This window comes from Clupea harengus, chromosome 5, assembly GCF_900700415.2.
Source record: "Clupea harengus chromosome 5, Ch_v2.0.2, whole genome shotgun sequence".
NCBI lineage: Eukaryota > Metazoa > Chordata > Actinopteri > Clupeiformes > Clupeidae > Clupea > Clupea harengus.
In genome coordinates, this window is record NC_045156.1 from 28,249,055 (window position 1) to 28,263,394 (window position 14,340).

The 14,340-nt window shown below is 43.3% G+C and overlaps 2 protein-coding genes across 2 annotated transcripts in view; both read right to left on the bottom strand.

The window, feature by feature from the left end:
- LOC105904609 (potassium voltage-gated channel subfamily B member 1-like) overlaps positions 1–649 on the bottom strand; it is a 44,205-nt gene extending 43,556 nt beyond the window's left edge. The window contains exon 1 of the mRNA XM_012832520.3: positions 187–649. The gene's annotated coding sequence lies outside the window, so the exon portion shown is untranslated. The remainder of the gene's footprint in view (positions 1–186) is intronic.
- Positions 650–1,053: 404 nt separating this feature from the next.
- On the bottom strand, positions 1,054–11,610 carry LOC105904619 (prostacyclin synthase-like). Its single transcript, XM_031567127.2, has 10 exons — positions 11,231–11,610; positions 10,500–10,623; positions 10,083–10,258; positions 9,511–9,654; positions 8,710–8,837; positions 7,437–7,612; positions 4,823–4,979; positions 4,007–4,188; positions 2,499–2,650; positions 1,054–1,759 (listed from the first exon to the last, which is right to left on the bottom strand). Exons 1-10 carry the CDS (start codon positions 11,296–11,298, stop codon positions 1,600–1,602), a joined length of 1,467 nt encoding a protein of 488 aa, XP_031422987.1. The 5' UTR covers positions 11,299–11,610; the 3' UTR covers positions 1,054–1,599.
- Between the last annotated feature and the right edge of the window lie 2,730 nt (positions 11,611–14,340).

A 14,340-nucleotide genomic window follows, 5' to 3' on the forward strand; every position in this document is an offset into this window, starting at 1 on the left:
GCTAAATGACATAGTATAAACAATGAAACTATTGAGACTACTTAACTATCGAACCATTCGTGTGTCAAAGAGACATTTAAAACACTCTCTATTAATTCACACATGAACTCAAACAAGAAGTATTAAACATTAACATTGCTTACATTAGCGCAATTAAACTTCTCATCGGCGTGTCAGGATACTTACACATCTTTCTGGTAAGATCCTGTTCAAGAACAAACGGCATCCAAATTGGTTTAAATAGACAGACAGCCGCCTGTGCTTTCGCTTGCAACACCCCTCTTCCTCTCTTAAATGGTGCCACTCTAGTGGTTAGCCCGCGTCTGAGGTTGGCATATTTCACCAGAGACGTGGAGCCGGTAGTATCTACTGTCCATTCCTCCCCGCTTTCCCGAAGGCTGAAGATCAACAAGTACGCTGACACAATCCAGCGATTTTCTGTACCTGATTTGGGTGACCGTGCCTGTGCGTGACAGGCGACGCTCTAGTGCGGTTCTGCAGGAGGGGATGATTTCGCGCAGCTCCACCAACTGGCTCTAGCATGCTGCCGACGCGTTAGTCCCCTCAGAACCCTATCAGAATTTAGGGGCTGGGCCGAAGCTGCGTAAAATCCTTCAGACCAGACCACCACCAACATGGTATATATTCGTTCTCATAGCAGCCGTTGTCGGCTGTCTGTTGAGAGTACAGTGTAAAACCGCATTGTCGTGTTAGTGTTTTATTTGGAGGTAGACGTTCTCCAGACGTTGACTACATAAGCATTGCAAGTTACAACACCGTGACTGAGTGACAACAATACTGTGCATCATTTTAACATGTCCATTTCTCTGGCACATCATAAGCAATAAACAACGTTTGTGTAAGGGACACATTCATGGCATAGCTCCATTCCTTTAAACCATCCAGGCTGAGTATGCACATTTGTGTTGGAGCAGCAATGTCCAGTTGACACTCTCATAGTTTACATTGTGCAGAGGCAGGAATGGGAATTACGAGGTCAGGAAGTGAAACCAACAACACAAGGTGAGCATGTGCGCACACTGGCAGCAGCACAGAGGCCATGGAATACAATGGCGCACACAGTCTGTTATTCCAGTGCGTAATTCTCGTAAGACTCGAATGCAACATTTACCTTTAGACGATTTGAAGAAGACCCCCACGGGTAACAACCCAGATCTCATAACAAGAATACAGTCCCCTATTAGATTGACCTGACTGTGACATGTTATTCGAGATGAAGTCCAGTTATTTGTTGTGGCTACGAACTAATCCAGTTTCTGACGGGAAAGCAAAGGCTAACTTTCTGTGTACATGATTATGCTCAGTCAGTACTGCTTTTAAATATTTACTTTTTTTTAATACAAAATGAAGTCAATAAAATACATAAGGTACAAATATAAGACAATTCATAACAAAGTATGTGCAAATATACATCTTGGAAAATAATGGATACCAGTTAAATACAAAAATATATATACACTCTACAGATACATCATATAATACAAACATTATATCTTTATACTGTAAAATACATCCAGTAATTGTAAGTGCTGCATAAACCAAACACTTGTGTAATAATAAATAATAATTAATAATACATTATAAGATATTGTTGCCAATGCTGTGTCTGTATCTGATGAATAAGTCCCCTTCAGGCTGCAACATCCCAAATCCGTGGCGACTGGTGTTCACAGCTGGCAACCCCGACTCTGGCTCACACAACTCCACCTCCAGATGAGTCAGCACCAAATGGACAAACCTAAGCATGAAGGAGTGATGCTATGAGAGCACAGAATTCACAGGGGGGTTCCAGGAGCTGTATTATGGACGTCATACTAGTGTCTAGTGTTCAGTGTTTCAAGTTCCTTTAGCCAAATAACTAACATAATTATTCTCTGAAGGCTATTGATGATATGGGTTAAAGGTGGTTCCGGCACTCTATAAATATGGAACAATGGAACAATGGAACAGCTTCTGTTCCATTCTAGACTTGGTTGGGAGAAATCTTTTGCAATTTCAAAAATAATTTCAAAATGATTTGGGTCAGTTTTGAAATAGAAATACTGACCTCTGCACCAAGAGAGCAGTCTCGCTACGCACAAACCACACTCTGAGACCATCATGACTAATACAGTTCAAATTACAGTACAGAATTAGCTATAATGACGGCAGTTCTTTTCCTAACAATGAAACTAACCCCTAGGTGAAATGTGTGCCATTTGAAGCTTAAGATGGTGACAAAAGAAAGGGAGGTCTACAAGGGGCTAAAAATGGGCCTCCGTCACTTTAAATAGCTTTTAATAGACTCACATCCTTTAAGACACAGGTCTTGCATTGTCATAGCTTAGGCAAGTGCTTTCCACCGTCTGCTCTATATAGGAGTAACTACATGGGTGATCCATCTGTGTGTGTGTGTGTGTGTGTGTGTGTGTGTGTGTGTGTGTGTGTGAGTGTTTCCACTAGGGATTCCCTGCGTAGGCTCATGATGGGATACTCACTGTCTAATGGCATCAATAGCGAAAGGCTTCCCCACACAGGCATTGCTCCCCGCTCCCCAGGGCATGGTGTAGTACTTCAGCCGCTGGCCTCCCTTATAAAACACCCTCTTTGGAGTCCCGTCGCCATTCAGGAATCTGTCGTACTTGAATGTCTGCGATGGGAAAAAGAAGATCCAGAGTTGGGCGGGAGCTACAAATGACAACAAATCACACATCCCAACATGCTGTTCTCTATAGCATGCTAGCAGGAGCCATATCAAGACATTGGTCCATGATATCAAAGCAGCTGATCCCATGCTTTTTAGCAGCTGATCCCATGCTTCTGACATGTTTTATAATGCTGGGCCTTTCTAGGCCAGCAGAGAGGGACGGGGCAAGGAACACAGCTGGGGGGGGTAGACATGACTGCCAGTTGGATTCGTACCCCAGACGGGATTTTTGTACAATGGTGACAATCTTGAGGACATATCTGATAGCCCTGCCCTCCAACTACCTTCCCACGCTACTTACTTAGTGTTTCCACTGCGGTTGTCTGCTAATCTGGACTGTAGTGGGTTAAACCTTTCCATGTGTAATCCAGGGTCAATTTAAATACTTGTGTATGTGTTTGTGTGTGTGTGAGTGTGTGTGTGTGTGCGTGTGAGTGTGTGTAAACGAGAGGGAGAGAATGACTACGCAACCTTTCTTTATGTAAGGAGGCAATCCACTTAACAGGCTTCGCCATTTGCATCAAACGGCCAGAAATACCATTGAGGCAGGCTGAGTGCAGACACAATAGGCTTTCAACACTTGAGCCTGTTTCAAGCCTTTTATCAGGGCCACACCAGGTAACTATCGCAGTGGCCTGACCTCATGGATAGCGGAGTAGTTGAGGACAGAGCACATATCCTCAGTGCTCTCTGCCTTAATGGAGGTTATCCATTGACGGTTTACTGTGTTCATTTCAGTTGATAGCTAGTGTGTTACATTCAGGTTGCAATGTGTCATCGAGTTGTCATTCATGGAAACTTTTGTCAATCTTTTGACCATGTGCGATTGTGTTGCACATACGCAGCTGGTAGTCTGATGCAAATCATAAGGATCATCATTTAGGCAGCAGAATGGCATCAGTAAGATTAGTCAGTAGAAATATATATTATATATCAGTAAGATTAGTCAGTAGAAATATATGTTATATATCAGTAAGATTAGTCAGTAGAAATATATGTTATATAATAGTAAGATTAGTCAGTAGTTACATAAATGATGTCAACTGTGAATATTGATATTGGTGCACTACAATATATATTTGGGGATTTTTCAATTAAGTTCTCTCTTTCTCTCTCTCTCTGAACTCTGAAGCAACCTTCGTGTGAAGTGAATCCTTTCAGACACTCCTCTATACCCCATCTTCTGTGAAGCTAATCTTTTATCAATACTCTCCACACCCGACCAAAAAAGCTCTTAGTTACACTAAAGGGCTGCGTACAGCCATACAGGTGAGGGACTGTGAGAGAGTAGGGATGTACCTCAGGCTCCAGGTAGATGTCGGGGTCCATCTGTGGGCTGACGAAGGGGAACAGACACACACGGTCGCCCTGTCTGAGGTCATACTCCTGCCCGTTGGCCATGCGCAGGGTCTTGTTCTGCAGTACCTCCCTGGTGATGAAGGGGGCAGCAGTGAGCCTTAATGTCTCCTCAAGGACGCTGTCTGAGAAGAAGATGCCAGAGTTTGAGTTATGAGGCACTACTAGGCAGGCTAGCTGAAAATCATAGCAGAACAACGGTGACAGATTCACTCTAGATGATTTCTTGCTGTTTGTCTGTACAAAGAGGGAGTAGACCAGGTCAGGTATATTCCATTGGTCGGACATAAATGTTGATTAACAGTACTTTCTCTCTCTGTATATGTGTGTGTATGCTGAACATTACCTACATGCAGGCACATGTATAGCTACATAGATATAAATTTAGATGCCATCATGCTCTGAAGCTTAATAGGTTGAATGAAATGAGGCTTCACTGTAGAAGTGCTGATGCTGACTTGAGTTGTGGATGCAATGTCTTAAGACTTAAGCCATTTGCTAGTTTGAAGCCAGAGCCAGAGCTTTTCTCTGTAGACCTTGTTCTCTAATCAGTTAGGCTGCTAACTAACCAAAGCTAAAGGACTGTGCGGCTGCTTTCTCTCTGTTGCTGACAGGGTCTTCACCAAGAAACAGCAAAGTCTTTTTCCACTTTCCTCCCAATAGCATTAACAAAAGGATGTACAACATCAGGATAAATGACTGAAAACACACTACATTTAAACATGTATACTTAAAGACATGACTCATGTTCAGTCTTACCGAACACAGGGGTTGGCTGTCTGGGGTCCAGCGTAGGGGCCTGTGTTGTGTCGGTGTTCAGTGAGAGCCTGTTAAACTCCCTCCTCACGGCTTTCATGGCTTCTGGAGTAGTCAGCAGGAACGCCAGGAGCCAGAACGCTGCAGGCCCCACGTTACCCTGGCAACAGATTGGCATTCACATTAAAACACCTTAAACACCATAGCACTGCATAATCTAGCACAGCAATGGACTCCCAGTCAGTCTGGTGCCTCTATGACATCACACCCTCTGCCTTTCCACTATGTCATTAGGAGTATTCCACTGCTGGGAAGGGTGCATCACATTTGGTGTGTTTCTGTTTAACATTGAGACGAATGGTCAGAGATAAAGTATGTGATAGTACTGTATAACCATAAAATAAACACTCACAGCATCCAATCCCATTTCCATCCAGGTCTACGTGCTCTTACAAGTGTCTCCTTCAGACGTGTTGACTGCACTACGGTGATTTATTTAGCCTTTAAGTAAATACTGAGTACTCTGAAGAGGTTTCATGGATAAATAGTGCAAAGGTATACAAGCACAGGACCATAGCAACATAGCAACTTCCCTGTCCCTGTCCCTCCACCTCCTCCAAGTAGATTTGACTGTGAGGAATAACTGTAACTGTAGGGACTGTAAGTTAACATGACTTCATTTACAGTGATAGTCACCATAAAGAGCCCAGACTCAGCCCAATGTCCCATAGGAAACACCTGTCAATCACACAGAGGGCAAGGATAGGAGCAGCCAATAACCGGGACAAATGCTGCACCGCTGTGTGTCCTCAAAATGGCCCCCGCCCATTCTCATGATACACAACCATGTTCTGTTTAGCTTTGGGAAGGAAGTGCTAGAGAGCTTACTAAAAAAGGAGAACCAAAGGAAGGCATTCTGGAGGACATTGTATAAAGAGTAAAGGAATTCACAAGTGGGTTTGAGTCCTGAAAGAGCACACAATTGGCTCGGTGCAGTCAAATTATACTGTTGTTGTGATTGTGGAGAATTTTTTTTTCATGGCGCACTTGCAGGCAGTGTGTATTATCCAGAGATTATCCACAAGTGCAAACTGGTCTTCATTCAACGGTTGAAAGCAAAGTGTTGTTCAGAAAGGCCGAAAGATGTTATCTGCTTTTCCTTTGCTTCTGCATGAACAGGACCCACACCCCTGATGTTTGTCGGTATCCAGTGATACACGTCTTAAGTCATGCAGTCAGACGTATCAAACTGCCTATCCAGGGCTCTAACAACAACCCACACCAACTCATTTGGAACCGCTTTAAAATGCTAAATGCCAGTTTACTGGATGTCACACACAAAGGTGTTTATCATATTTTCATCTCCACATTCCATAAATAGAAGTGTGTTTACTCATGCGGAGGTGAACTCACTAGCCTTCCCGAACAATAAGAGCACAATGACAACTAAATCTTGGCCGGGGGCTTAAAGACACACGCTATATATGATTTCACAAACATCATTTGTTGTTATATTTCATCGCACAAGATGATTGCAGCCAGTTGTCAGTGAACCTCTGGTGCACCCATGTGGTTGAGACGGGGAGTGCATTTCTGTGCCTGTTTTAGAAGTGAAGAGCCTATGGCTGTACCTGTCCAAATATAGCTTTGCAAGTGAAGAGCCTATGGCTGTACCTGTCCAAATATAGCTTTGCAAGTGAAGAGCCTAAGGCTGTACCTGTCCAAATATAGCTTTGCAAGTGATGAGCCTATGGCTGTACCTGTACCTGTGCAAAAACACGCTTCTGCAGCTGCCTACACTCAGTTGAAATTCTCCATTAGAGCTGTCAGCGTTGCATTCGTACAGGACATAATGCGAGGCGGAGAGAGACGACAGGTCTGTCATTCTGTGAAGTACAGACTGAACACATACGTATATGAGCTGTCTGCTTGCCTTGTGTTGGCAGTTCCACCCAGTGTTCTAAATCTGATATGGGCCTCGGGCCTCATTGTTCTTAGAAGCCCGTCATCCACATGACGGCCCAATCTACACAATGATATTGCAGGAGCACACCCATGTTTTTGTTGTTAATCAGATTAACACATTCTTTGTTGTCCAGAGCTACGGCTCCTCTGACTCCGAATGCTCCCATTAATGCGTCACCTGCAGAGAGCGTAGGTGACACTCGAGCGCTTGGGGTTGGAAGGTGGGGTGTTGAAGGTGGCACAGCTGGCACAGACCCAGGCCTTGTTTCGGAGGGTGCGTGCCACCATTATGGGGCCTTATCCACATGCAGAAATAACAAATAGAGTTCCCTTTAGGAAGCTTGGGAGAGACGCCAGACGGCGCCCAGTCAATGAGCTCATGCCACAGTCCCCGGGGTAGGGAGCAATGGTGGAGATGGAGATTGGAGGGCTTGGTTTAGAAATGCACACATAACAGGGCTGTGTTGGGGAGACAAAGACAGGCATGTGTGTAGGTATGGGTGAATGGCAGCATGACAGGTAGAATATCTATGTGCGGGTGTATGATGACAGCTGAAGTATGTCTGTATGTCTGTGTGACTGTGTGTCTGTGTGTCTGTGTGTGTGTGTGTGTGTGTGTGTGTGTGTGTGTGTGTGTGTGTGTGTGTCTCACCTGTGTAGCCCAAAGCTGGAGTAGCATGGCTTTAGTCTGGGTGTCGGTGTCGGCGCCCCCCTCCCGCAGGTGCTGCCGGTAGTGGCGCAACCACGGGCTGGAGCTCTCGCTGAGGCCCGTTGGAGACAGCAGCTCCCATAGCCGCTCACGAGCCCCACCTGCCACCCGCTTCTCTCCTGGCAGACGCAACCAAACACATCAAAACACATCAAAACACAGTTCAGTTAGGGGGAGGGTTAGGATAGCAAAAGAGAAAAAGGGCAGTAGAAAAACAGAGAGAGGTGTGGAACAAAGAAACAATGGACAGAGAAGGGATGGAGGGAGGTAGAGTTAAAGAGGCTAACTGTCAGTTGACATCTGTCTGAAAGGAAAAATATCAGATAGATGAGACGGGCTCCAGAGCGGGTGAGAGGTGTCGTTACCCCTTCGCCTGGTAAATAGAGACACATGCAGACATAACATTGCAGCATTTGAGAGAGTGACAGGGAGTGTGTGAGACAGAGAAAGACTCACTCGACTCATTAGACGTCAGTGATTTCATCCCCAGACAAAGGTGACACATAGTGAGGTAAGAGAAAGTGTTTTAGAAAAGTGAGTGAGTCCCCACATGAAGGGGGACAGGACGGGGCGGGACACTACAGCCCACAGGTGAAGAACTACTACGCCTGTATCAGTCGAACAGCTTTTATTGTCAATACTTTCTTGTTGTTATTCAGATTAACACATTCTGTTTAGACATACCTGTTATAACAGGTATGTCTGAGGAAACAAATATACTAAATGCTGACTCGTTGTCTTTTATATGGGTCACTATAGCAACAGCTATTTAACAGATTGAAAACAAAAACACTTTCTTTAGTGACTTCATTGCTGGCTGAAGTTATGATAACACGCCTTGGGCACGTCCAAAAAGGCTGTAAAGGCTGCGTCACCCGCCATTGTGATGTCAGAATGATTTAACTTCCCTCACACCCACCATTAGTAAACTGTGTGTTGTGAAAAATTATTAATCTTTAACGAATGTATCGATGGGATTACTTTACAAAGTAATGATTCAGTGGAGAATTTAGTCATGTGGCTGATCAATACAAATGTTCCCTTGAATACATTCCAATGATTGGTGTTACTATGGTATCAGTTAGGCCTGAACTTCAAGACAATATATAAGCTATTTTTGTACTACACCTATTGTTTAACAGAGGCTTTGTATTTGCATGAAGAACTAAGCTCAAGTTCTTGTTTGGGGAACTGAGTAAATAAAAACCCAACAAACCTGAATTTAGGGTGGTCCGTGCCATTTTCGTCAAGAGGTCATCAAATGTCCGGTACTCTTTGTAGATCTGCTTGGTATCTGCGCCATTGTTGTTTTGCTCCCCTCCAAAAAGCGTGAGGTACCCTGCCCTGTGTACAGAGGCAAAAGTAAAAGTAATAGGGAAAGAAAATGAATATCAGCTGCTCCAGAGGAAAGGTTACAGAGGTTAACAGGTTGATGGATCCTGGTGACTCTAATGGCCCTGTCCATGCATTGAACACCTAACTAACCCAGACATGTCTAAGCCTCTCATTGTGTTTAATGGTTTCATTTGAGTTGCTTTACCCTAAAGGCAAACTTGACCTGAGGTCGGTGGCAAGGGTTACGTAGTCATAGACCACTATATACAACACAGGAAAACTTACACTGTAAGACTAGTCACAACAAACCAGGCATCACAGAGTGTAAGAACAGTGTAGAACGTGTAGCCATCTGCCATTGTGCCTCAGTGTCTCTCTGTGTGTGTGCACGTGTGTGTGTGTGTGTGCACATGTGTGTGCACCTGCGTGGGCATTTGTCCCTCAGTGTCTCTGTGTGTGTGTGTGTGTGCACATGCGTGTGCAATTGTCCATGGCATGATCTTGCGTGACGACGTGACGTCACGGGTTTCCCGTTTCATTAGTTCTGCTCCTAGACGTCATGCCACATTCCGTCCCTTGCTTGTGCTGCGGTTTATTTACAAACTGTGGCTAGTGGTAAAACCCCCATGCTTAAACTGTTTATGGGAGTGACAAACGAACTTTAAACACAGGGGACACATACCGAAATAAAAGGCCATAGCAGAAGTTGAACAGCCCGTTCCTTTTCCAGTCCTTCTGGTTCGGGGGCGTCTCGGATGTCAGTAAGGCCTGGAGGTTCCTCTGCATGGTGCTGTTCAGGTAGGTGAGGCTCTTGCCCTGGAAGTGCCTGCCAAAATAAAGGACAGAAGTCAGGCTCCCAATACATGAAACCCCACTGATTAAGATGGCAGGCTGCTACCAGGGAGTCATTCCCACACAGCTACAGTTATCAGGTACACTTCTGAACTCTTGTGAAATCCTAAATGTTACCCAGTTTCTCAAGTGACCTGTAGTTGTTCATGCTACAAAGTTTTGCAAACTGGTTTTCTTTTTTTAATGCAAAATGTAATAACCCTAACAGGAGCAGGGGGGACTGCCAGCTGACTGAGTTATCATTACAAATCCATAGTAAATCATGACTGGTCAGTATGCCCCTCTACATATGCCCATTCATATGATCAGTCTGGATATACACCAGGCCCTCTGTTATCCTTACCCCCTAGCCAATTCTTTAATGTGGTCATGAGCAAAGTTAAAAGACTGTAGACGACGTACTGCTTCATAATGGCCTTCTCCACTGTAGGGTTGTGGTTGGGGAGACGCAGCTTAAAGATTCTGTCCATCAACACCTGGGCATAGCGGGAGAAGTCCAGAGAGCCAGAATCCTGGAGGACCGCATCATATGAGTTTGGGTCCAACAGGACAGTGACATAGTGCCCTGCCACTCGCACCTATAGAGTAAGAGATCGATGGTACAGAGAGGGTGGCATGTAAAGACAGTCATTATATAGCTGCATAATATAATATAATATTTATAACATAATATAATTCTGCAGTCTTCTGTTACAGTTTCATTAGATCAGAGCATAACATGAGCAAATGGGAAAAATACATACAAACACACATATAGTAGTTTTACTCAAATAAAACAATTGTGTTGCATTGATAAATTGATATAATTCACATTCTTACCGTAAAAATATCACCATGCTTTTTCTTCATGCGTGTTAAAAACTTAGCGGCATCTTTCCCAAAGTCCAGGGCATGCCCCAACCATGGAATAAAGCCTTTATCTAAGGGTGGCTCTCTCTTTGACCTGCATGAAGAAAAGAAACAATAAGCCTTCCAACAATAACACCTTCCAGCCAGGTGTTTTCCACTGTGCCGTAGCCTATCTGAGGTTGAGATGGCCTTCTTCCAATATCAATCAACTCAGTGTTTACACAGATGACGTTTAATATTTTTTTTTTTTTTAAACCCGGCAATGTTTATGGACGGATGAGGCGTAGTGTCTGTTCCTATTGAGACTTCCCATAGGTGACCCTGGAATTCTACCAGATGTTACTCATGGACACGTCAGGACTGAAGTAATGTCTTGTGTCTGTTTACACTATGTCTACTGCCTACGATAAAGTCTGTCCCCAGCCTCACCAGTCTATAATTTCCAGACTCTGTTCACTTCCACGCGCGCGCAATCACAAGAATGGCAAAAACTCAGAGGAGAGCCCACTTAATTACAACACATGAAAGTTACACTTTTACACATTTCACATTTCAGACATTTTATAAATATAATGTTCTTTCATGAACATAAAACATTAATAATATGTAATAACAATGGTCTGCAAGTGTCTAAAGGAAAAGGATATGAGAATCAGAATGGTCAGAAAATAAGCCTAAAATAGCACAAAAATTCGCCTCACCTCGAACGGCTTGAAAGTAGAAGAAAGAAGAGAATCCCATTTACGAGAAGTAGTACAGTCCAGATCATTGCGCTTACTGTTAGACGTCGTTCGTGGTTCTGGTAGTGGCTTCTGGCTTGCAGTGTCGCTTTTTAAAGGAGTAGCAATGCTTACGTCATGTACGTGGGAGACGATGCGCAACTTTATAGTTGATGCTCAACTTAATAGTAATGACACACGTTGTATCGTGTATGACGTTATGTTTAATACACCGTTTGCTCGCGAGTCTTCAGCAGAAACAGCTAGTCCTCTAATCTGTAAACTTCAAGGTGGTAGGTTAAATTCAACAGGCAAAATCAAGTCCTAACTGGCCTCACGACTCAGGTTATGTTTTTTTAGGACTCGAGCAGTGGGAGTTAATGGGAATTAGAAAAAACATATCCTTGCTGCCTACATCGTCAAAAACGTCAAAATCTGTCACTTTTCTTTTTGTGCAGTCATTTGCGCACATATTTACACACTTTTCCATGTTAAAAGATAGTTAATGTAAGACATTTCTCTCAACAGCACTGGTGACCACTGTATAGACTGTAGGTAAATTGTAGACCCTGGTGCAGTGACGTGCGGTGAGGTTCGTGGCTGGTGAGGCACTGACTTTTTCAGAGTCAAATTTACAAATACATAAACCCAATTTAGTAACGGCGCCTATTAACGCCCGAAACCTATAAACAGCCTCACGCAGGTACATGTTACTTAATATTACTATATCAACCAGGATAACGGATTTTAAACACCATACGCTCCTACCCAAAGGGGGTATTTAATTTATATGTGTGCAAAAAATTGCAGTACAGCGTTATTTAGTGTACTAGACAGCGATTTATTTCTGTGTGTACAAACCCTCATGGAACAAACTGAACGAATTCGATTTCGCAAAGAGAATTTGTGAGGGTCATAGACCTTTCCATAGACAGATATACAGAAAGGCTGTTACTGGGTTCCACCTCCTGTATCAGCTAATTTTGCTCGTCGGTATACACAACGGAAAAAAAAACTGAAAACACGTTTCAGTTGAAATCCAAACAAGTTATCAGTCCTAATCTAGACACCCACCGCTACTGAAATATGTAAGATTGATTGATTAAAGATTTTTCGATCTATAAATGTTTTTATTAACTGGGGCGTTAATAGGCGCATTTACGATAGAGTATCTAAGATCACCATTCAATTGGCAGCTTTCACATTGACTACTGGTTGTTTTTCATATCAGCATTCTTTACACACACATAGGTAAGGTGCATACAGTAGGCAGCTGCTAGCTTGTGATGAACTCATGTGTAAATATTATGCACTCATGAATATGAACTCCTGAATATGAACTCTTTCTTACGAAGTTGCACAAGCACCCTGAGGGTTTCTACCTTTTCCCATTATCATTTTAAGAGTTAAATCGAGGAGACTATAACATCAGCTAGATAACCAGCTATCATTTCATGCTAATTGAACTCTTCCGATTAACTCGTAAGGTTATTAAGTGTCCTTAGCTAGCTAATTAGCTAACGTAGCAACAGGATAACCATTGCAACCAGGAAACACAACTTACCTACAATTTAAGTTTAATTTCTCAAAATCAGCTCACCAATAAAAAGCAGTATTGGGTTCTAAGTGATCACAACCACTTGAGTGATGTTAAATGGCTTCACATAGACATAAAACAATCCCAAGAGAAATACTGGGAAATCAACGGAGCTGCCGCTGTAAGATCAAAACCAAATTTATTCTTGAGGTTCCAAACATGTTCAAAGGAATTTGGCTTTGAATGTGAGTAGTCGATCGAGTTATCTTCTGTCCCGTCGCTTGAAGCATACCTTTTAGCTCCGGCATTGGTCTCCCATTATTAATCATTTCGCGTTTGGACTGAAAGTCCAGTTTTGAGAACTGCTTCAGCTTAGCAATAAAATCTTCCATTTTCGCCGTGAAGTAGAAGTGTAGAAGAAGAGCAACGTTTCCCAGCATAACCCCGACAGGTGCGCTCTCGCACGCCCCCTTCATTGAGGCAGAGGTACTGTGTGCCTCACCTACATGATTTTTCAATGCGTTTTGAGCTCAGCTCAAAGGTTCTACGCATGCGCATGCGCACGCAAGCGCAAAACCCAGTTTGGAGCGATTGCGCAATCCTAGGTGAGGCACTGCCTCACTAGCTCCCATAGACAATACATGGTGCCTAACATGACCGCACGTCCCTTGTTTTCTCCCGTCTATTTGAATAGGACATGCACAAATTCAGCGATTTTGATTATAAAAATGCTCGAAATGATTGGAATCATGCAGAAATTACACCTATACCACAGATTAGTAGAGAAATATCAATATTTACTTTTCAAGATGACTCATAGGACCGCACGTCCCTGCCCTGGTGAGTAATTTACGTTGTACATTTACAAATTATTTAAACCGCCTGAGGCTGTTGCGGAAAAACTCACTCGTACCTTTGCATTCAGAAAGGCGGAGGCTGAATGTAGAAATCTTGAAGTTTTCATTTAGTTGATAAACCACAATAAGAAGCTCCATGTATGGAATTTTGTTCATCCCACTCTCTTGTGTTTGGCTGTTCTCCAAAGCCAATTAGAATTAACCCATTGTTTTTTTACTCAATCCTAACTTCTCTCTCTCTCTGTGTTTGTCACCACCCCCATTTCCTGGGATCCTCATGGCAACCCGGCTGTCCCCCTCCAAGCAGTCAGCCTGTTTGGTATCTTTGTCAGTCATTTTGAGTGAGACTTTTCATACTTATGAGTTAATGAATGTTCATCAAATACAAAAATATTCCCACAGATTTAAGAGGACTTTTGGCATCCTAAATCTATGGGCTAAATTCTAGTAGTAGTGCTGTGGTATGTCCGTGGCTCCCTGCACAGACGTGGGACTTAAATGAGTTCCTTGAAAGCAACACCGTTTTCCTGTCGAACTTCAGATTTCACGTTGAGCAGACCTGCCAAACAAAAAACAATGGCCCTCATTCTCGAACATTTTCTGAAGTTTCTTCTGAAATGTTTTCTTACGGACTTCGGAAGACCAATGTAAGAAAAGACCTCCACCTGATTTATGAACGCCTGAATATGTGTTCTTAA

Excerpts from the sequence above, each read along its gene's own strand:
- LOC105904619 (XM_031567127.2), bottom strand. The coding sequence starts at position 11,298 with ATGATCTGGACTGTACTACTTCTCGTAAATGGGATTCTCTTCTTTCTT. Across the intron at positions 4,189-4,822 it reads ACAGCCAACCCCTGTGTTCG|ACAGCGTCCTTGAGGAGACA; the intron begins GTAAGACTGAAC and ends TCTTCTTCTCAG. Across the intron at positions 2,651-4,006 it reads ACATCTACCTGGAGCCTGAG|ACATTCAAGTACGACAGATT; the intron begins GTACATCCCTAC and ends TTCCCATCGCAG.